This window comes from Centrocercus urophasianus, unplaced genomic scaffold (assembly GCF_019232065.1).
Source record: "Centrocercus urophasianus isolate 14NV4802_14NV808 unplaced genomic scaffold, USGS_Curo_1.0 seq_10, whole genome shotgun sequence".
NCBI lineage: Eukaryota > Metazoa > Chordata > Aves > Galliformes > Phasianidae > Centrocercus > Centrocercus urophasianus.
This window is the reverse complement of record NW_024884142.1, coordinates 71,993,600-72,011,077: the sequence shown is the minus strand read 5'-3', so window position 1 is coordinate 72,011,077 and position 17,478 is coordinate 71,993,600. Positions and strand designations below refer to the sequence as shown.

Below are 17,478 nucleotides of genomic sequence, written 5' to 3'. Positions count from 1 at the left end.
CTGGGCTGCATCAAAAGAAGACCAGCAGGATGGGGGAGGTGATTGTCCCTCTCCGCTCTGCTCCTGTGAGATTCCACTCACAGTTCTGCATTCAGCTCTGTGGCCCCCAGCATTGAGAAGGACATGGATCAGTTGGATCATCTACAAGGATGATCATAGGGCTGTGGAGCAACTTCTCTAGGAAGACAGGCTGAAATAGTCAGGGTTATTCAGCCTGAAGAAGAGAAGGCTTTGGGGGGAGTCCTTATATCAGCCATTTCCTAAAGGGGGCCTACAAGAAAGCTGGAGAGAGGATCTGTTTGTCAGGAAGTGTAGAGCTGGGACAAAGAGTATAGATATAGGTTAGGCATCAGAAAGAAATTATTAACTGTGGGAGCGGTGAGGCTTCTCTGTGAGGCTTCTCATAGAGAAGCTATGGATGTCCCATCCCTGAAAGTGTTCAAGGCCAGGCTGGCTGGGGCCCTGGACAACTTGATCTATTAGAAGGTGTCCCTGCCCCTTGGAGAGGGATTGGAACTGGATGGTCTTTAAAGTCCCTCTCAACCCAAACCATTCTATGATTTTACCTCTTCCTCCTCCTGCTTATGACATCTGTTGAAAATGGTGTTGTTCTTTTATTTAGTTGGTAGGGAAAAGTACATTTGAGGGCAGAAATTTTAAGGGATGTTTCTCATACTCAGCCTCTGCTGATCTGGCTTTCTATCCTGTAGTGTTCAGATAGCCACTGTGTAAAGTCATCTGATATGTAATGGGCAGGATGGAAGAAGTTATGTAATGTGAGGTTTTTAATGTACTTACGTAACTTTCCATGCTGATAGTTTCAGCATGTAAAATTTACATTTGGAAAGCTTTGGGGTTTTTTTAAGCTCTGAAGTTGTCCAGTTTAACAGCAGCTTAAAATCATCTGTCATGTAAATGATTTTCCTGTTTTGATTTTATGTCCCTTCACTGAAGGTTTGGCTGAAATTTTTTCTTGCATTTAAAGGAAGAAAAGGGGCAGGGCAGGTGGAACACACGAGGTTCTTACTTTCCAGCACATTTCAAATTAGATTTCTGTCCAATCTCAATTCCAGATAGAGCATCTCAATAAAGAATGTTGAAATACATACCAGAAAAGCAGGTTTAAAGTAGTGATCACTCCAGACCATCTATTTGGATTGTCATAATGTAGTTTTTAAAATGTAACATTTCATAATCATAAGACTTTAAATATGAAAATGCTTGGTGTTCTTTTTCTATTTTTTTTACACAATCTGCTGCTTATGAAAATGTTCTCTGCATTGTTTTCTAGAAATGGGAATCCCTTCCTCAGTAGATCTTGTGAGCAGTGACCCAAGCCTCATGGTAGCATCATTTAACACTGGACACACTAGCATTTTTAACATGGAGACACGGCAACGGATTCTTACCCTGGAGTCTGGAGTAGATAATGGTATGTATTCAAAACAGAAAAAAATTGCTAGATTGAGTTCAAATGCCGTTAATAGTCCTTTCAGTGTTTCCAAGCAATTAGGCAAACGGTGTATCTTAGTAACTTGCATCATGTATTATGTTAAACGTGTTTTAAGATGTAGGAGTAAGTTGTTATTACTATACTAAAGCAAGAAGCTTTTTAGTAGAAGAGCAAACATAGCTTTGAAAAAAGGTGGAAGAACTGCAGAGACTGTAACTTATTCTTCAAGGAACAGTGGCAGAAGGAAAAGAACAGAACTTCCTGAGATTTTTTTAATCAGGATTTTCCATTTTCTCTTTAGTCCAAAATTGCAAGTCAGAGATAGTATCACACAAATCTCAGGTGGAATTCATGAAAGATCTGTGAATGTGTAGGACAAGTTCTATGTTTTTCATAAGCGGTATTGGCTCATTTTCAATCAGGCTTTGTTTGAAGTTTTCACTGAAGATGAGCAGAGCTCACAAGCTCCTTCACAATGCTTTGGATCATGGCAGTGTTCCCATCTCTAGGAGAGGGGCCAGAAGCAGCTAAAGCACAAGGATTCATATTTGGGTCAAAATGGTAACCTGAGAACTATAAAAATGTTCAGTCTTTTTTTAAAACTTTGATTTTTTTTTTTTTTTTTTTTTTTTTCAGCTGAAACTTTTATGCTAGTGAATGCTACTGTATGATTATACTTTTAAAAGGGAGCATGCCCTTCTTATCAGTTTTGCTCATCTCTTTTCATGAAATTTAACAAATTTGACATTTTATAAGAGTGAACAGAAAATCCCGCCTTCCTTCTTCGTATTATTACTTTATTGTGCAGGATTCTCCTCACTGTAGTAAAAAAAAACCCCAAAAAAACAACTGTACAAAAATATTCTTCTTTTTGGGAAAAAAAAAAAAAAAAAAAGAAGCTCACCAACATCTAGTAGTCTCTGTTTAGTATTTTTACTTACGTAACTGTGCTCTAAAAGTTAGCTGTATTAAATAAATAATACAAGAACTAGGCAATAGTAGATGAGTGATCTGAAGTGGCCTACCGTCACCGCTTAGGGACTCCTTAAGTCTCACTGTGCTTGGCAAGTCAATGTCTAGGTTTCTATTAAAAAAAAAATAACCCACCAAAGTATCTTTTGTGTAATTTTCTACTTCCTGCACACGTGCATGTCTATTTATATAAATATGAAATAGTGATATTTCAGGATTCTTGAATGCTGAGAATGTGCCTGTCATATGAATAGCCTAGTATCTAGTGATAGTACATGCCTTTTGTTCTGTGGTGGTGAGGAATCCTCTTTACTTTTAAACATTCTTACTACAATGTTAACTTTCTTGTCTGCCTGTATGTTACAATGAAAATTTGACTTGACAAAGAGGAGCAGTGTGGAGGTGAGGAAATGCAAAAATAGTATTTTCACTTAGTTTTTGAATACTTATTCTTACCGAAAATTACATTGCATATAAAATTGATTACATATGCATTTTTTAATTGCAGTTTTTCAAAGACCTTAGCAATTTACACGTGTCAATATGTTTTGTTTTGTTTTCCCCAGCGGTCAGTACTTCCTGTCAGATAAACAGAGTCATCAGCCATCCGACTCTTCCAATTAGTATCACTGCTCATGAAGACAGGCACATCAAATTCTATGACAACAATACAGGTATGCATCCGTATCTTTTCAGCAGGACCTAGTCATAGTATTTAGCTGTATGACATAAAATGCAAGTAGAATTATGATTAATGTTATGTGCACAAATGCTGAAGAATGTTAAGAACTGGATGTCCTCTGAAACAAAAATCTTTTTTTCACTGCCTGAGCCCCCAGATTGCCAGTCTACTTAAAAGTTTATTGGGATAATGATAAGGAACCTTCATCACTCACTCTGTTAGTTCTATTAAAATGCTTTAAACTTAGTGGTTATCAATAAAGCAAATTCTTAATTTTCATGTCCTTATGTTCATAGTGCTTGTCTAGAGCTCTGATATGAGGGCAGGGAGTCTAGGCACCACTTTACTGCTTCTAAGACTTCCACTTAATGATTTGGAGGTAGTAGATTCCTTGCAGGGCATAATTCTCAGTTTAATACACTCTATTTCTCCATCTCTCTTTTCTGCAGAAACAGTAGACCATTAGAATACTTTTTCAAATCTGTAGTGAGAGTTGCACTAACCTGTATAATTATATATTACATAAAGGAAATTTTTGTAGGAGTGGTAGCATTGAACTGTCATTCTGATTGTAAATGTTGATTTTCTTCAGCTTGTGACTTCTCTGCTTCCAGATCACACAGACCTAAAAGTTAAACTGAGATCTTTCGACATTCTAGTTGATTTTATGCTAGCTGTTCTTCACATATGTTAAATAAAAGGCACCCAATGGAAACTGAGATGAAAGCTGAAAATTGATTATTTGTTTGATGATATAATGCCATAATGTATCGTAGAGGAAACACTGAGCTTTTCAGTTTTTTCTTTATTATTTTCTGCAACCAAAAAAATATATCTGAGCCATGATTTTGTGTATTTCACACCAAATCATTAATATTAATAAGCTGTTCTAGAACACCACTTCTCTCTGAGTTGATTAAAATCATTCTGTATTCTTATTTAATTAGATTCATTGCTTATCAGAGTACTCAGCCCATGTCCTCCTTCTCAGTCAAGGTCTTACTGCTCAACTCACTTAAGTCCCTTAGAGGATAGATATTTAATGTGCACAGTGATTGCAGCATCAGGATGGATTTGCACACAAAAAGCAAAGGAACAAAGTTGATGGTATTGGTTCTGCAGCATTACTGAGCATGTAAAAATTAAAAGAGTGGGGTTTCCTACAATTTTTGCTGATTCAATCATGGGACAAGATAATATACTTATTAAATGGGCTGTGGTGAGGTTTAAAAAGTGAACGCAGTTTACAGTGAATTACAGAAAGTAACTTGAATTATTTTCTTTCAAAGGGAAACTGATCCACTCCATGGTAGCTCACTTAGATGCAGTTACAAGTTTAGCTGTCGATCCTAATGGCTTGTACTTGATGTCTGGCAGTAAGTACATTAAATTTCATTTTCCTTTTCACATAGTGGTAGCAAGCGTGAATTATAAAGAAACCATTTCTCCTTTCTTTAGGTCATGACTGTTCAATTCGCTTATGGAATCTTGAAAGCAAGACCTGCATCCAAGAGTTCACTGCTCATCGCAAAAAATTTGATGAGTCCATTCATGATGTGGCATTCCACCCATCCAAATGTTATATTGCCAGTGCAGGAGCAGATGCCCTGGCAAAAGTGTTTGTATGACAGAGTGTGTCCCTTTCCAACTTTAGCTTTGTATATATTTAACCAGCTGCACAAAAGAGAAGAGAAGGGCGTGAGTCTCCTGCCCAATCAGAGAATGTTTGTAAGTGTTTAGTTTTTGCAGGGTGCTGTTTTCTAAATTGAAATTTGTTCTGGTTTCTGTGAGCTCAGCTGGTGCTGAGAGCTTGGAAACTCTCAGTTTCAACTACTTTCAAAAAAGGGAAAAAAAAAAAAAAAAAAAAAAAAAAAAAAAAAAAATAATTTGAGAGGTTGTTAATTTTCGTCCAGGCAGGCCTTGGGTGAAATTAGGTCTATGTGTTCTCTATTATTAAGATGGAGTACTGGAAAGAAGAGGTCTAATTGCTTCAGGGAGAGAGGGAAAAGAGGGAAATTTTATGGGATGCTTCTTATTGAGGAATCTTGATGTACTTAAGATTAAATCACCTGGAAAAAGTGTCAGTTCAGATGCTTGTTATTGTGTCATGTGAGAGGCACTTTGTCATCCCTTAATCTCTTCGGTATTAACGAGTAGATCACATTCAGAGAGCAGTAGCTGATACTTAATCTCAGCCACCTGGCTGCTAGCCTAAGATAAATGTGGATAAAGAAAAGCAAATTACTAACATAAATTGAAATACAGTAAAGTTTTATTAAATATTTGGTGTTATATGGCAAATATTTAGTTTGCAAAAAAAAAATTGTATAATTTTTTAAATTGCATTAGCATGTGGTTAGAAGCTTAGCCTTTAGTCTAGTCCCAGTTAACAGCAGACTGAAGCAGTCTGTACATACTTCATAGCAGATTAACTTATTCAGATTTATAATACTGTTTTTCTTGGAGATCTGGCACAGGAAATTATAAGATTTCCCAAAGAAACTCTTACAGTGTAATTATCATATGTTCATCCTCCTCTTTTTGTTCCTGCTAAAAAAAGGGTATCGTTCTGGGCATCGTGTAACCATGAAATACTCAATTTCTTTTGAAGATTAAACCTATGCTTTGTATGAGTCCTACTAGCATCACAGGTGCCTGCACAAAGGTCGATCTGTGTGAAAGTTTCTGCTACTTGTAGAGGCATTTCCAGACTACAGCATTTGTGGAACTTTTCCACGTGTGCTTCACTGGGCATATTGTGCCATTAATTAGGTTACCTGAAGAATGAATGCTTTTTTAAAATTGCTCAACAGATGTGTTTTGTCTCAGTATTCAGAACTTCTCTGTTGATTCAAGTGACAAGTAACTTTTAATCCAAAATATTTGGCAATTTATCCCTTCCCTTTTGTCCCTCCCTATAATGAAAGTGAGTGGATTCTTGTTACATGTCACCATGAAAGCCCTTACTGCTCTTCAGTCTGGAGTTGGTGTTTTCCTCAAATTGGAATGGAAGGCAGAATTTATTCTGCCTATTATTCGATTATTTCTGGTGCTGATGTGAGTAGGAAAGAACCCAACATAGGCAATCCTTTCAAAGACCAGCCTGAGGCTAAGACTGGAAACTGATCATCTTAACCTTTACGCTGACACTTTTTAAGAAGGAATCATTGAAAGATATCAACATAGGATTTGACCATGTTGTTCATGTGATATTTAGAGATGGGACCACTATTGATGCTGAACTCAGAGTTTAGATTAACTGTATTATTTAGAATAAAAGGTTGACTTGTGCTTTTTGAGCCTGCAACACATTATATTTACTGCTAAAGTATCCTGGAATACCTTTTTTTGCTCAGAATATTCAGATATGTCACTTCATGATACTGATATGCAATATATTTTCATAGGTAAGGTTAGAACTTTTACCATGAAAAAGATGATTACGATAATGATTCAGATTTAGTTTTTAAAAATGTTTTGCTTATGATAAAAAGAGGGAAAACTTGTCTGCAAAACTGAGCATTCAACTTAGTGAGAGTTCTGTGTACTTGACTCATATTCTTTCAGTGTCATTATTTTATTTCTTTTTGGAGAGGAAATTACAAAGATTTATTTGAAAAATTCTAAAAGCTATGTATATTACATATGTGTATATATATTGTAAACATGTATTAAATATGTCTAGTAAGGGAAGACTCTATGGGTGCATTTTAATGTTTTAGTATTAAGAGTTCTCTTGAGTTTGTGTATACAAAGGATAATGGTGTGAGTATGAAATGAATGTTGTGCTTTTGCTTACACAATACAGTATGTAGTTAAAATTGTTTAAATTGCTGTACATAAAACGAATAGGCCAGCATGCTCGTTTTTAAAGACTGTCATTCTGATTACAATTGGAATGTAAGAAGTGGCTGTTCAAATGTGAATTGAAAGATGTTTCCTTCTCACTATCGAGCTTTTGCTCAAACTGAGAAGTGACTTTTTTTAAAGCTGGCAATAGCTAGAGGATGAGGTGCCTTTAAAAAAAACAAAACAAAACAAATGTAGCCTTACAAAGAGGTTGTGGATATATATTTTTGTGCTGGTCTTCATAATTGATGTCAATGTCTTTTTACTGTACTTGTTCACATACTTGTAGGACTGCAGGGTATTGTGCATGAGCCTGTCAGATCTTCTGAACGTCATCATAGGAGTTAGGGATGAAAAATTTATTTAGGTTACCCAGTCCATCTGTTCACTCAAGCAGGATTGTTGACTTGTGCATTTTAATATTGTCTTGGCCAGTGAGGTCCTGTATGTGTTCTAAGTGATTAATTTTCTTTCGGAAGGTTATTTCGATGATTGCTTCTCACTGGCAGGAGGATTTATTTGACGTTTAGTGGTTCTTTTTTGTAACTTCATGCTGGTATTTCGAGTCATATTTTGTGCCATTTTAAATATTCCTCATCACCCCTGTAATTTGGAACCTTTGTGTATGCACTAGCTCTAGCTGCATATTTCCTTTCCCCTTTCTCTAGGCTGTTTTTCAATCTGCTCTTTTTACACAACTTTTTCTTGTTTTCAGCTTTTTTAGTTCATGTCTCCGTATCCTGGTGCCCACAATGCCTTTCCACTTACAGTGCTTTGTCAGACTTAGTCTGAAGGGGATCTGTTAAATGTGGAGGGTTTTGGTTTTTTTCCCCTCTACATGATACTTTTGTGTAGGAAGTCCAGATGTTTTGGTCTAGCTAGTATCTCTATACCCAGATCTCATTTCTGACAATTGTTTTCTTTAACTCAGCATTGCTGCTTCTCAAGTTTCTCCTTCACTTTCAGTATGTACTTAAAATTCTTTTGCAGCTAGATGCTTAATTCATAACTTATTTTTATATGCTTTGAACTTCTGATCTCAGAGAGAACTCTTTCTTTTTTTTTTCACTTTAAAATGCAATTCTTTCTGGTTCAGTATAATTGGTAATTTTTACGAATGTGATAAATCCATCTGAAGATGCAAACAAAATGGAACTTAATGGTTGTTCCTGGAGAAAAAAAAAAAAGCAAAACAAACCAACAAATAGCGACATTTTTGTGTGACACTGTATATTGCCTTTTACCATTGTCCTTTTTCATGTATTTAATTGACATGATACGTTTTTTAATGGTTAACTTGTAGAATTTTTTGTGTATGTTAGCCTGTGCTACTGATTTTGGTTTTGCTAACTAATTTAATGGGAGAATCTGCAATTCTTTCATACATTTAAAATGAGTCCACTAGGTTTAAATACTCTCACTTTTCTTTCTAATTTATTTCATTGCTGTATACTTTCACTTTAATTATATTTGATTCAGTTGCCAAAACACTTGCACAAAATGATTTAGAATAGCCTGGAGGAAGCTCTAGATATAATTTTGTTGTGGAAAATATTTCCTTCTCTCCCGAAAAATCTCTGTTTGCCTTTTTTTTTTTTGCGTGTTTGTGCCTCAGAAGAAAGTGTTTTGACGTATCAAATAAAAGATTTTGTTACTTAAAAGACTTTAGCAAGAAGTCTTAAGATGATGACATGTCACATACTGTTGATTGTTTTCTATCTGTATGTTCTCAAATGGTGTTATGTAAAGCAGTCCCATACATAATATGTTTGAGGAAATGTAGTTACCATACAGCTTTGTCATCAGTAATCAGAAATGTATCCTTTTGAGAAATTATGTGACAGATAAAGGACTTGGTTACACTGCCTTTTGAGGTACACCTGTTTGATCTCAAATGTGTCCCCTTTCCCTCTCCCTGTTCCTCATGTTTTATCAGTGTCATTTTTGGGAGCAGTGATTTCCATAAGCTCATGCATCACTTATCAGCATTAGTCCATCACACAGGAAACATGAAGTTAAGAAGCAGTTAGAAACATCTCAGTGTTTGGAATGCCTCTCAAGATGCATGTTTGGAACCATTTGCAGACTGCGGTTTGGACAGTTTGCAGACTGTTCTGGGGAGCTCTCGGTGTAAAATGTTCAATAAGAATGTTCTCTAGTAAAACCTTGTAAAACCTTGTAAAATAGGCTGAGTTGTGGAGGAAAGTGCAGCTATTGTGTTTATTCCTGTGCCTGTACAGGACTGATAGAGAGCGTTCTTCTTGGAGTCCTCTGCTGAAGCATGAAGCTTGCAATCTAACATGAATAGCTCCAGCAAATGATATTACTCATATTTTTGCTTTGAAGATCTATAGTGGTCACTATGCTGAACAATGAGGGAGGATGTTAGATGAACTCTGAGGGTTGAAACAGTTTAAATGCCAAAACCAATGTGCCCTCCCTGTAGGTGTCAGCTCAGAATAACTAGGCTGGGAAGCAGTGTAGAATTCAAGCTGATGATAGCAGAGGGAACTCTGCTAAGGGGTGGAGTAGCAATCTTAGTGAAGCTTTCCTGTGATGACTCCTCAGATTTATTCATTCACACACCCATTGGCTGCCGGTTGTGTGAAGGACAAAATGTAGTATATGTTCAGATTCCAAACTGTGGAATAATTGTGTCAGAGGTGGAGAAACTGTTGCTTTAGACAAGCTGCCCCAAACAATTGCTTGTGTTGCTAAATATTGTTGTGTCTTTTTAAACTTTACTTTCTCCTGTAAGTGAATGGGACCAGTGGTTTCAGTTAAATTGAAACTCAGTTGGCACACGTATCTTTCAGCTTTCTTGTGGACAAGGTGAAATTCATGGAAATAACTGTGAAAATGTGGTGCTGCTTGTAATACAGCATTTATAGCACTAAAAATTGTGGCTGTAGTGGAAACTGTTTTGGCCTACACTGTTAAAAATGAAGGTATCAGAAATGATAGTAAAATATTCACATATGGTAAATTGTTTTGTATGAAATGTTTGATTGGGGGGGGCACCTGCTGCTGGTTAGCATCATAATGATAAGTTCAGTTGAGCACAGAGAGGAAGCAACAGTTTTTCTGGAAACCTAAAGCTCTCTTTTTCCATGAAGACATGTAGTAATTGAAAATGTTTTATTCAAATCTGATAACATATTTAATTGCAGAGGTTGCAATAGGTGAAGAGTCTTGACTATTTCATCACTTTAGAGGAGCACACTGTTGGCCTGTGAACTGTTAGGCAAACCCTCTGCAGTGTTTCTGCTGAGTAGCAATGAATCTGACAGAAAACAAAGTGGTAGGCGATGCAATCATGAAAAACTTCACATTTTAAGAGATAGACTTAAGTACAACAGAGTGAATGAAGAAACATCTGGGGAGTGAGGAGGGTGCAAGAGTGACCTTTATGTAAATAGCCTTTGTACAGACAAATGCTCAGGATGCAACTGATGAGGCTAATCCAGGAAGGGAAGGTCTTGGCAATGAGACCTTCAAAATTACAACTGTGCCTGTACTAACATATGTACCTGTTGTGAAGGTTATCAGTCTTTTTGAAATTTCACTCTTATCTTTCCACTTAAATATATTTTTTCTTGGAGTCGTAATACCATAGCTACAGTGGATTTTTATTGCGGGATAAATTTCATAAAAGCATTTGATCTAGAATGTTTTTGAAGAGTATTATGGTTTCAGCTTCAAAATTGCGCCTCCCATCACCAACAGGCTGTTCTATACTTCCTTGGTCCCAGTTCATGTAAGTCTACTGAGTTCTCTGATCCTGCCTTCTGACATGGTTTCTCTACCCTTTGATCTGTTGTGAAAACTTAGGAAGTACTACATCATTCAAGGAATTCAGATTCTCAAAAACAACTACAGAATCATTCCAGAGTGATGATGACTCTGTAGTCGTTCCAGTTCCACAGTAGAGTTTATGGGTCTGAACTGGGTCATTCTAAAGGGAGGTTTGATGCTGGATGATAAAATGTGAAGTATAGCTGAACTAAAGAGGTATTTAATAATACACATGCGTTAGCCTATCTTTGTTCTTGATTGTCTCTGAGTCATCGTATTGTGTGTCCAACTAATTTGGCACAGTTTGTGCCACCAAGCCACGCTGTGATCCTGGGGGATCGCACCTCATTTTAAACCATGCCTATGTGTATGCTTTTGAAGCTGCTCAAAGCCTTGTGCTGGCGAGGTCCTCGAGCCCTTGCAGGCCTCAAAGGTACTCCCTCCTACTTCAGAGAAACCCTTGGTCCTCAGACCGGAGTATTAGACTGGAAAGCCGAGAAAAGATTTATGAAGCTGCATTTGTATTCTTCTGTAAGAAAAGGGATGACTTATCTCCAAGCCAAATATTTTCATAATTTTGGATTATTTTAAAAAAGCAGCCAAAAACATTGTGTAAGGAAAATGCAATGGACTTCAAGCTAATATTTTTCCATTGAGAATTTATTTTTTTATTCTTCCTCTCATTAAGATAGTGCTTGTTGAATGTTGCTTGTTTTCAGATGTGTGGCTCCTAGAACTGTTTCCTTGCAATCATGCATTTACAAGCATGCACAGGTTTTGAAAACTGTTTCGTATGTATTACCACTTGTTCCGGAAATGCAAAACGAAGATGATTGCTCATAATTTTTTGTACAGCCCATTATAGACCAATCAGACTGAAAATCAGACTTGTGCTGTAACTTCCTTGAATCACACATCTGAAAATCTTATAGAAATCTGTGATAAGAAGACTATTGCTGCTGTAAGATTTTTTGTTGACATTTGTCAGCAGATCAACCTGCGTTGTATTTCATCTAAATATCTTCAATTGGTTTCTTTTAAGAGAAACTGTCAGGTTAAAAAAAAAATCTAGATGAATTTCCTTGTCTTATGGAACTTACATTCATAAGATTGAAGTATTTAAAACTGATTGGTTTTTCAGCATGGTCATGATTTGGGTTGTTGTTGTTTATATTCATCTATATTCATCTATACCCTTTCCCCTCCCTAGGAAAAACTGTTGAATTTAGAGGTACCTGACAGTTCTTTCAGAGAAGATACCACAGGTGATAACCACTTACATGTCAATATTTACATGTGGTCCTCTTCTGTTTTGGGTCACTTCCATGACAGATAGTTAATAGGAAAAGGCTACTGTGACTAATGTTTGAACTCTTGCTTAAACAGCCACAGGAAATTGAGATTCCCCTTCAGAATTACTCTGAGGTTATTATTTTGCACGCCAGTTTTGAATGACTACTTTGAAACAGTGTTGGGCTTCTAGCGTCTTGCATAGTGGTGGATCCAAATGAGAAATGCCTACTTGTTGAGTAATAGTCTGCTTGTCAGTTTGTATTATGGTTCAGTACCACGTTGTCAGAATACGACCAGATTACCTTCTTTAAATGCTACTGTTGTGCAGAGGTGAATGTTATTTTAAGTGAGAGATACTGCTTTCTAATTCACAAAGGAAATGGTTTACTTGGGAGTCAGGATCCCAAATTTTCATATATTTCAAGATTTCAGAAAGGCTTTTATGGGAAATAAGAAAAGTCAAAGTCATCATTCTCCAAAGATTTGATAAGCCTTTGTTATAAAAAGTCTAAATATTTGCTATAAAGAAAAATGCTTCTTCAAACACTTCATATTAACTTTTACTGAAAACCAATATTTTAAAATCCTGGATAAATATCTCAAATGGCGAAGACAGAAAATTCAGAGAGAGATTATTTTGAAATACGCCAGTATATTTTTGAGCTTCTCAATTGTGGCCCTGAATTTTCTCTTTTTCGCTGCAATTCATACTTTGTGAAGGTTCTTGGATAGGTTATATTTAAAACTACATTCACTTGCTTGAATAGTCCAAATAAATATTTTGTCATTAAAATTGTATAGGTCTGCATATTTTAGAGTGCCATTTAAAATGAGACCACATAGAAATAACCATGCAGGTATTTATATTGATATGACTGTAGTGAAGTGGGATAGCTGTATACTGTACCCGCATTCTGTGCTGAGCAAAATCACATGGACTTCCAGAAATAAGCAATGGTTTTTAAAAGCAGCTTTATTTAATGTTGCAGCAGCAAGTGTCATTTGTACCATATAATTATGTAAATTGGGTGCTAATAAATACTATTTTTCAACATTTTGTTTTGTGTTTGTAATTCTGCATTTTTGTAACAATCTGTGCTCTTGGTGTATGTACGAGGAGCAGGAAGTGCACACAGTCTAGCATAAGTAGGCAAGAGTTTGGAGGGACTTGATGTAACCTCATGTCAATGTTTTTGAGTTGTGTCTAGTGTTACCATTTGCAGTAGTGTCTCAACTTCTCTGTTCTTATATGTCTTGGTTCTGTACTGTACTGTTTTCTTGGCATTGATGGAACCTTGCATCTTTCCATGCACTTAGGTGCTCTGTCCCTGGTGTTTTCCTGGCTGAACACACTTGCAAAGTGTGTACAGTGCCGCCGATCAGGAGCTGCTCCATCAGCCTTCCCTAATCACAGCGAAGCATGATGCACTTCCTGGGTGGAACATTTGTTTAAAATAAAAATAAGTGCATGAATCTACCCTTCAGCACAGGATTAAGGAGAGCAAACCACACATCACAGATGGTAGCTCCGTTTCTACAGGAAAACGATCGGAACAACGCTGTTGAGGGGGTGGTATGGGAACCTACACAGAACTGAGTAAAGAAACTCATTAGCAGGTCCATCCTGCTGGTTGGTTGTTTTTTTTTTTTTTAAGCTTGTAGGTGGGATAAGTGAAGTTCTCATCTCCTCTGTCTCCATGATAGGTAAAATAACCTTTCTAACTTAGTACTACTCCTCTTCCCTACTTATGGGAAAATAGTAATAGGAATTGTCTTACGAAACGATGGTACAATTGCTTTTACTCAGTGTTCTGCCTCTGGAGAGAAAATTCATGAGAAAGAACAATGTAGGAGTCACACTCCCACATAGGAGGCCTAAAGACTACTTTGAATTTGAGACACTCACTTACACAGATGTATATTTGCAATGTTTTCAGTATAGAGGCAACTTAGCAAATGTGGGTTGCCTGCTACTGTTCAAGACTTCCTCAAAGAGAGGTGATGATGGAAAAGAAAATGGAATGGATCAATTTGTAACGAGGAGACGGTGCTGGGCAAGGCAAAACAACTAGAGGAATGATTCAGGTGGTGATTGTGTTCAACCATGAAATAATGAATGTATGAATGCATGAAACAATGAAATGTATGTACAGCACAGAAGACTGTTCTTACTGTATGGTGTTAGGTAATATTTCTGATATGTAATTTGCTTTGACTTGCCACGTAGATAGAGAGGAGCTGATGGGTGGGGTAGTAGATGCGTGAAGGAGATTCAGATTGCCTTGGCCCTGTCTGGTTGGCTGTCAGCTTGTTTAACACCAGTGTTTACTGGCTTCTTGCGCTTTTACCCTTCTATGCTAAAGAGTGGCTCTAGAAAGAGGGTGGAGAGGAGAGAAGCTGCTCTGCCATCTTGTGGAAGAGCAAATTGAGAAGCTGCCACAGGGAAAGCTACTGCCTGCTGAAGCAGCAAGGCGGCAGCAGCTGAGAAGCGAGTGGGTGCACAGAATGGGCAGAGGAGCCACTGGCCTAGCCATGTAAGACCCTGCTGAGGAACCTGAAATGGGCTATTACCTTTGCTGAGATAACTGAAAAGTGCAGATACTCATGTTGTAAGAGTAAGAAAAAGAATGTGATCAGAAGCTCCTTTTTGACTGTATATCCAGTGAGAAATTTGGCTCCAGGTCTGCTTTTCTGGATGCCTCAGCCAGGCCGCAGACCTCACTGCAATGGTCAGGCATCTAATACTGAGTGGCCCAGCATCGAGTGCTGGGATATCTAAACCCTCTTTTGATTCAGTCCCACATCTAAAAAGAATAGAGCCTGTGTTTTTATTATTTTTCAGCTTCCAAAAGATGTCTGGTTTCAAATAAGACACTATCTTGCAGGCTTAGCAAGATGTGCATACATATTTGAGACCTTTCAGACCAGTAGGCTCTGTTGCAATGTCTGATTCCTCTGACAGGGAATTTGCTGTTCCTGCCCCTGCTTGCTCCCTTCTAGGCTTATTTTTTTTCAGCTGAGCATGTAAAAGAAATGCATCCAAACACTTGTTTGTTTTTTTCCCATCCTTGCTTTGTCTTCTAAAGCCTTGTAGAAACATCAGCTGCACTTGAGAAACTACCATGGCATGGACCATATTTGTTGCCTTTTTTTTTTTTTTTTTTGTAACTGCATATATACAAATAGACTTTGTGTGCCTTTGGGACATCTTTATTGCAAAAGATATAGCAACTTGTATTGAGAAGCTCAGAACAGCTTGTATATGTTACAGAAGGAGTTCTGCTTTCTCCAAACCAACATAACTCCTCCAAACATTTATGAAGGGTTGTTATCTTTTATTATTATTACTGACAGACTTCAGATGTGACAAGTGTTCTTATTGCTATGGAAGGTGAGGGGCTATAGAGGACCACATTCTGTGCTGATCCTCTTCTGTTGAAGGAAGGCTGCATTGGGACTTCTGAGGCTTATGCTCAGTTTCACTGTGTTTAAGGCATCTCAGTTTAGATGAGAGTCAGATTAAAAATTAATTTCAAGGTCATCTCAAGAAGTGAATAGAATGGCTTGTTGGCATCTGAGCACCACAGGTGTTCTGTAAAAGTCAAGATTAACCATTTAGACAACAGCAAACCCTGCCATGCCCTAAGCAAATGTTTGATGAGGAAGATAGCTGTTCAGCTTCTCTGTGGAGAGTGAAAACTTGCTGTTGCTCGAAGTTTTCAGTACAAATGAAAATGTCTGTGTTAAAGAACACCTGTGGCTCTGGCTGCAGAGCATAAGCACAGTGTGCAGGACCATCTGCAGAGTGCTGCTCTCCTGTGCTGCCAGGGTATGTCCAGTACGGCCCTGATATGTAGTAGCAAGCTGTCTATTAAGAATTAACCTGCAATATTAAGAATATGAAGTCCCCAGTAAATCCAATGTAAAACCACCACTTCATCCGGCATGGCTTTAGGAATAGTGGCTGGAGCACTAGCAAAGGAACCCTCACCTGGCTCATTTCATCACACTGGGGAATTGTGTTGAATGGGCTGTTTGCAATGCTTTGAAGTATGGTAACTTCTCTGGGAATTTTTAATCTACTTCAGTCCCATTTCCAAACAAAGATTTGAAAGATAGTGTCAGTTTTGTTGACAGAAAGGGTGCTCCTTTGGTGGCAGTTTACCCTAATTTGCTTTGTGTGAATGATAACATTAAAAAATTAATTTGTGAGTAAGAGGGGGAATGTGAGCTTTAATTCCTTTCAATTTCCTGTTAGTTCCACAAATCTGTGCTGTAATTACCGTAATGTGCATGAACACACATGCATGTACTTGCACTGAAACTTCAGCCTTTTCCTTTGGTAATTTCTGCTTAAGGGATGTATTATCATACATGACACCAGATGGAAACTACCAGCAACTGCTGCTTGCTACCTGCCATGCAGTGCAATGTCAAAAGACCTCTGCATGTCTCTCCTCCCATTGCTGATCAGTGCTTTGGCTGCCTCTCCATAGACAGAACAGCTACGTACTCTGAATAACATGGGGCTGTAAAGGCGTGTCTTGAAATCAATCCATACAACAGAAGTCCATACCAAATTCAGAAGAGGGTGCCTGTGAATGCTAGAAATACTGCTTTTCCCGGTGTGTAATACAGAGCTTTAAGATATTTTCCTCTTAAGCCTCTTTAAAGGCTCTTGAATAATTATCCTCATGCTAAAGTCTGCTGTAAGCTGTTCTAACTGTGCCATGTTTGGTGATAGAGCAGTGGGGGTCTGAGAAACCTTTCAGACAGTGAGCAACTGAAACCCACAGTTTTTACTGAAGGAGCCTCTTCTGCCTCCGCGGCTCTCCTGCTTTGCAAAGGCCTTGAGCTACATGGCAAAAGATATGGTGTAAGTGAGCTACGGGGACAAGATTTTTTCTTCTTGTTGTTGTTTAAGCACATTTAATGCAGCACTGTGGGAGATGAGATCCAGCCCCTGCACTGGCTGCTTTGCAGATCTGAGGCTTTATGGGGATTGGCAAATGGATGTGGGTCCCACAGCCCAATTATGGCTGCTTGCTGATTTTCTGGTCTCTGGATTTGGATGAAGCTCAATACTTGAATTCACACTATCTTCCCAGTATGTGCCTGGGATTTCAGGATGTCAGTCCTATCCTGGATTGTGAGCAATGGACAGTGTCAGAGGGAGGTGCTTCTACCACAGCAGCAGAGCAGTGTAACAGCTCTGTGGGGGGGTCCTGGGCACTGCTGGAAGCAGGTGGTACATTTTAGTTCTTGTGCATACCCTGAGATGGGAATCACCTAAGCTGAGGCTCTATACTGTTAGCTTTCCAAACAGCTCCATTTACTCCCTCCTTGATGTCTCCTGCTTGTTATTCTATTCCATCCAAATCAGAGTTTCTGAAGCCTGCAGGGGAAAAATCAGTAGCCTACACAGAGCATTATT

The 17,478-nt window shown here is 38.0% G+C and overlaps 1 protein-coding gene across 2 annotated transcripts in view; it reads left to right on the top strand.

The window, feature by feature from the left end:
- Positions 1-4,993, top strand: part of STRN (striatin) — a 55,518-nt gene extending 50,525 nt beyond the window's left edge. For both annotated transcript variants that reach the window (XM_042814927.1, XM_042814916.1), the window contains 4 exons: positions 1,292-1,432; positions 2,992-3,099; positions 4,397-4,483; positions 4,566-4,993. In XM_042814927.1, the coding sequence (XP_042670861.1) occupies positions 1,292-1,432; positions 2,992-3,099; positions 4,397-4,483; positions 4,566-4,735 (506 nt within the window). In that variant the 3' untranslated portion in view covers positions 4,736-4,993. The remainder of the gene's footprint in view (positions 1-1,291; positions 1,433-2,991; positions 3,100-4,396; positions 4,484-4,565) is intronic.
- Positions 4,994-17,478: the final 12,485 nt, after the last annotated feature.